The sequence below is a fragment of the Sinohyriopsis cumingii genome, chromosome 6, assembly GCF_028554795.1.
Source record: "Sinohyriopsis cumingii isolate HCF-2022 chromosome 6, ASM2855479v2, whole genome shotgun sequence".
Classification (NCBI taxonomy): domain Eukaryota; kingdom Metazoa; phylum Mollusca; class Bivalvia; order Unionida; family Unionidae; genus Sinohyriopsis; species Sinohyriopsis cumingii.
Genome location: NC_142966.1, coordinates 104,696,451 through 104,702,450, shown reverse-complemented (window position 1 = coordinate 104,702,450; position 6,000 = coordinate 104,696,451). Strand labels below are relative to the sequence as shown.

Here is a 6,000-nt window from a genome sequence, read left to right as displayed (position 1 = left end):
CAAACTTTCCTGGGTGGAGTTATTTGTGCATTTATATTGTTCTTGTTGTATATTGATGAATCTGTGTGTATTTTTTTGGGAATACAGCATAAATTCAATTACTTTGTTCTTGTAATTTATTTTTTTATATAATTAAGCCTTAGATAGAATAAGAGAATGAGTATAAAATAAAAGGTTACAAATGCAGTAACCTGTAATTATTAAACATGGTCATATCTTTAAGCTCAGATTTATTACCAAAGTATGGGATTACAATCCAGCATGAGCTTATTATTAAGCATGGGCTTATCATCAAGCACAGACATATTGCCAAGCATGGGATTACCATCATGCATGGGCTTATCATCAAGCATAGGCTTATCATCAATCATGGGCTTATTAGTAAGCATGAGCTTATCATTGAGTATGGGCTTATCATTGAGTATGGGCTTATTTTTAAGCCTGGGCTTATCAAGCATGGGCTTATTACCAAGCAGAGGACTACTATCATGCATGTGCTTATCATCAAGCATGGGCTTATTACCAAGCAGAGGACTACTATCATGCATGTGCTTATCATCAAGCATAGGCTTATCATCAATCAAGGTTTTATTATTAAGCACAGGCTTATTACCAAGCGTGGGATTACCATCACGCATGGGCTTATCATCAATCATGGGCTTATTATTAAGCCTGGGCTTATCATCAAGCATAGGCTTATTACCAAGCAGAGGACTACTATCATGCATGAACTTATCACCAAGCATAGGCTTATCATCAATCAAGGTTTTATTATTAAGCATAGGCTAATTACCAAGCATGGGATTACCATCAAGCATGGGCTTATCATCAAGCATGGGCTTATTATTAAGCATGGGCTAGACATTTAATCAATATGGGTGGCTTCACTTTGGATAAGAGACCTAAATTCTATTATTTGAACATCAAATTTGACTTACAACAACAACATCAATAATAATAGTAATAATAATAATAAGAACAAGACAACTGTCATTAGATGTTAAAGGACAAGAAATGATAACACAAGCAAGGTGAACATTTAAGACTTGTATTGACTAATAATAAGTCACTGAAATAACTAATTCTGAAAATACAAGATGAGGAACACAATTCTTTTAAGTATAAAGCCCAAAAGTCTGTCACTATAAATATTACACTATTATACTTAATAAAATATTGCAAGTCCAGAATATGAGGATTCACTTCATTAATAAAAGTTGCCATTATTCTTACATTAGAGTTGAAAAAGATTTTTTTGTATAAAAAAGAAGCAGTTAAAAATACATAAATAAATGGATTTTACAAAATGTTTTGTACATTTTTTTCCAGAAAAAGTGAGCAACCATGAAATTAAGCATACATACATGTTTTCTAACAAAGTCCAAAATATTCAGATTTCAGAATGATAACAGGAACTATAGAAATTTTTATGATGCTAACTGCCTTTGAATATTCCTGATTACCTTATTGATAATATTACATGAATCATTTGACTGGGATACATAATGATTTATTAATCAGCTTTTATTTTATTAAGACTTTCATGTCTTCTTTAAAAAAACGCTCCTGTGACCTAGTGGTTAGAGCATCTGCCTCGGATGCGGGAGGTCATGGGTTCGACCCTCCGGCTGAGTTATACCAAAGCATTAAGAGGTTAGTGTTAGGACTGGTCAGCCTGGTTTCAGGATAATGTGACTGGGTGGGGCATCATGCTACATGTCTGCATCATGATGTCCCAGTGCTAGACATCACCATAAACTGCCACATTGCAGACATGGTAACGATATGACTGAAAATTGTTAAAGCTATGTTAAAAATCAAAATCACGTCACACATCACGTCTTCTTTAAAACATAAACATAAGCAAACAAAACAAAATAATTACTAACATGTGCATACACACAAAATCTGATACACACTGCAAGCAAAATATTAATATTTTTGACACTTTATCCAGGAATATATATGCTTAAAGCAATATATAAAAAGGGATATTAAAATTGCTGACAACAGCAGCTAAACTTATATGCAAAGTAGAGATGTGAATTATGTCATAATGAAGATCTGTATTATTCCTAATGCAAAGCACCATGAAGTATAAACAAATAATCAGTATTATAACACTAATTAAGGATACCAAAACATGGCTGAGAATACCAGAAATTCCATTGCAGTATTGCAGAGAAAACAAGCAAATGTAAACTGGAGTCTTCAAGTTCTATATGACAATAAGAATAATGTTCTAATACTAGAAAACATCCGTATCTATCTTTTATAACGATTTTTTTCAACTGTTAAAAGAAAACAAACTTACATGTGTCTGAATGAAAGCCAGCCATACTTTGAAAAAACATTATCTTGATATTTGTCACCTGTGACTTTCTACAGCATGGTGTTCAATGAATGAATGATTCTTGTTTAAAGGTGAAGGTCAGCACTTTGTATGAATTGTCAGTCTCTAATGTATATTAATATGTCTTTAATTTTAAACAAATGGGTGAGTGGGTGTTCAAATACATAAATATTGCAATTACAAAAACTATTGCCTCTTAAGCTTTCTTTAAGTCCATGACTTTGAGAACTTGGTCAATAGCTCAATAACTTCATCATCCTCATTTTCTTTAGCCTCGTCCAGAAGTGTGTGTCCATCTGCATCAGGAATGTCTTTAGACGCTCCAGATTTAAGTAAGAGATCCATCATCTCCACATCACTATTACTGTTAGCATGCCACAATGCTGTCCAACCATCCCCATCCTGCACGTTTAAATCACAACCATGCTGCAAGGGAAACAAAGTTGTCGGTGATGACATCCTTTATGAAGTTTAACAGTGACAGAACCACATTTTATGGTGTTGACTAAAAACCTCCCATGAGTGTATGGTTTTTGATTTTAAATCTAAATGAAAACTGAGACTGTCAATTGAACAAGAAAATGGTACCTGTTTCTCATCCTCATAATTGAGAAATCTCGAATAAGTACAAACTTGTCTTCGGTTCCTGGTGATAAAAGTGAGATAATGTGTGATGTGCTATAAATATAACTGTCAACCTTTAGGTTGATGGCAAGTTGATATATATTTCTTGATGAATGATCTTGAATTTATATCATCAAGGACACTTTTTAAATTTAAAGTAAATTTGTATATCATTTGAATAATTTGCAAAATAAAATGGATGAGAAAAATATTTCAGTGTCTGAATTGAAAAGGAGACAAGGAAATTCCAATCAAACTTTGCATACCTGATCTATTCCTACAAATATATATTCTTTTTAGCTGATATAGCTCAACTTTTGTCTGCGAGAATGTAACAATTTGAGAAGTATCACGAGGATTTCAAAGTCATTTGCTCATACTGGAAAGAGACAAGGATGTCCTGAATTAAGAACATTCCAATCTCTGGGTTACATTATATTTCTTCTTCTCAGATACTGAAAGTGTAACTTCTATACTGGAATTTCCTTATTTCAGTGTCAACCATATTATGTTGATTCTACTGCAGAAGATTTCATCAGGTCTTTTCAAAAGGGCTGAGTAGGTCTATACTTAATTTTCTATAACAAAATGCTCACATACCTAAGGCTACCACCCTTCCAGAAAGTAGATTTTATTTTGAGACCTCAAAAAGTGCATTTTGTGATCCATGGGATGGGGGGACAAAATAATAAAAAAAAAATTAAGACCCACAAAAATAAATGATACTACAGTAATCCATTCCATTCTATAAAAAAAATATAGCTTTTGTCTCACATAGTAAACATGGGAGAAAATTCATACCCAACTAGCTCTCTCACGAAAATGTCTTGACTTACTTTTAGAAGGACTTTTACAACGTCACTCTGCTCATGGGCTGTGGCAACAATTAAAGGCGTCTGATCCCCATCTTCCTGGCACACAAAATTAGGATCCGCACCTGCCTCTAAGAGGGCTTGACAGACTTTTACAAAGCCTTCTCGGCATGAAGTGTACAAAGGGCTCTCTCCTTGGCTGTTTAAGATGTTCACATCAGCCTTTCCTAAAAATGAGAGCAAACCTATGAAGTGTGTGTGTGTGATTTGGATTTTTAATGTAGCCTTAACAATTTTTCAGTCATATCACTACAATGTCTACAGTGTATAGTAATGTCTAGCACTGGGACATCATGCTGCAGACATAATGTCCACCCAGTCACATTATCTTGACACCAGACGAACAAGTCCTAACACTAATCTCTTAATTCTGATGACCTATTGAGGCATCTGTAATACCATTTTTTATAAATCTTTGACATGACTCAGCCAGGGTTTGAACCTGTGACCTCTTGCATCCGAGGTGAATTCTCTAATTACTATGTCACAGCAGCTGTCACCTATAAAGTGCTTTATTTATCTGTATCTCATTGATTCATAAAAACTAAATATTCTGTACAGGTTAGGCATACAAAATGTGAACTTTGAGGTGGAGTAATTTTGAGAATACCATGTACCTCATATACTCACTTATAAATTTGGTCCAACTGCAAACAACATAGATCCAGATCTGCCAATGAATAGATTTGATAGTAAAACAGGGTCTATGATATTTATTCTATTTCTTAGTGCTAAGAAACAGCATAAACCCAAATCTGCCAGAACATTATGCATTAGGAGATCTCATTCTATGCACGTTACACTTCAATCCAACTTAAAAGCCAGTATTTCCTGTACTGTATTTGAACTGTGCACTCAAATCAAATTATGATCTGTATACATGTAAAGGTCATCATAATAAATACATGTAAAGGTCATCATAATAAATACACACTATTAATGTCATCAACAGTGTCCCTCTCTCACATGTATGGATAAGAAATAACTCCCTTTATTTCTGATGGGAACTCTTCACTTTGGAGATTCATTCTATCTACTAATATGGTAGTGCCCAATATAACCCAGGTAAAATCCATTATTTACACTGTTTTAATATACAAAGTTAAATATTATTAACACATCAGGTATGCAGTATGGCAGGCTCTATGAAAATGAGCATGGTTCAGGCAGATTTTATCACCAGCCTCCCTGCCATGAGGGCTGCTTAAGGACTGAGATGAGTGCACTTACAGGTTGCTGTTTTTGTTTAAGTTTTGTCCAGGGGTATGGATTTCATAACGCATGTGCAGGTATCATGGAAAGACTACCACTTACTGTTGCACTTGTCAGAACTGGGTACTGAATCCAGAATTACAGATATCCAAGGTTGGCCTGATATAGTAAACCGCAGTGTATAAAAAGGCAAGCTTCTTTTTCCTCAACTCAAATTTAAGATACCATTATTGATCCAATTTTTAGACATTAAAGTATAATTACTGTTCTCATTTTCCTGATAATTTGTGAGCAATTGAAATAGTAATTTCCCTGAAAATCTTGCCCAATAAATTAGTATCTTTACTGTATACTGATGCGTGTGGCATGTTCAGTGATAGTCGAAAGTGGACTAGCTATCCAGACAGCATTTTACTTTTGATTGCAAACAAAGACCACTAACATCAGGGGTGTTAAACATATGGCCTGGGAACCAGATATGTCCTTCCAAACTCACTAGTCTGGCCTGCTGACCAAGTCTCTTGTTAGTGTAAAATTTGCATGCTTATCATAGTTTGTGATACATATGGTCAGAGTGAAGTACATTTATATCAAATCTGGTCCACCATAGCAAATGAGTTTCACACACCTGATTTACAAGATATTTTCTTTTTCAAAAAAGAAAATACTAGCTGCAGACAACTTTCAGTCATTTAGTTAAATGTTTTAACCTGGGAGGGCTGGATTTGTGAGGTACTAGTTTTCCTAATGTATTATGATTGCAGAACATATTTAAGAAACAAAATCCTCCAATCCAAACCAACTGGAAAAGCTGTTTCAAGGTACGGTCATTCACAGTATGAGATTTCTTTTTTTAAATGAATGACTGTGCATGTGATATGCTACCAAGCTGAAATGTTGCTAGGCAGTGCTATGTGTGCATGCATACTGTTATTGTGT

The 6,000-nt window shown here is 34.5% G+C and overlaps 1 protein-coding gene across 5 annotated transcripts in view; it reads right to left on the bottom strand.

Moving 5' to 3' along the window:
- Positions 1 to 1,034: 1,034 nt before the first annotated feature.
- The window catches only part of LOC149797620 (uncharacterized), a 195,384-nt gene continuing 190,418 nt past the window's right edge, over positions 1,035 to 6,000 (bottom strand). For all 5 annotated transcript variants that reach the window (XM_089962515.1, XM_089962514.1, XM_089962512.1 and 2 more), the window contains exons 5-6: positions 3,814 to 4,016; positions 1,035 to 2,779 (exon numbers count right to left, since the gene is read on the bottom strand). In XM_089962515.1, coding sequence (XP_089818641.1) covers positions 2,561 to 2,779; positions 3,814 to 4,016 — 422 coding nt within the window. In that variant the 3' untranslated portion in view covers positions 1,035 to 2,560. The remainder of the gene's footprint in view (positions 2,780 to 3,813; positions 4,017 to 6,000) is intronic.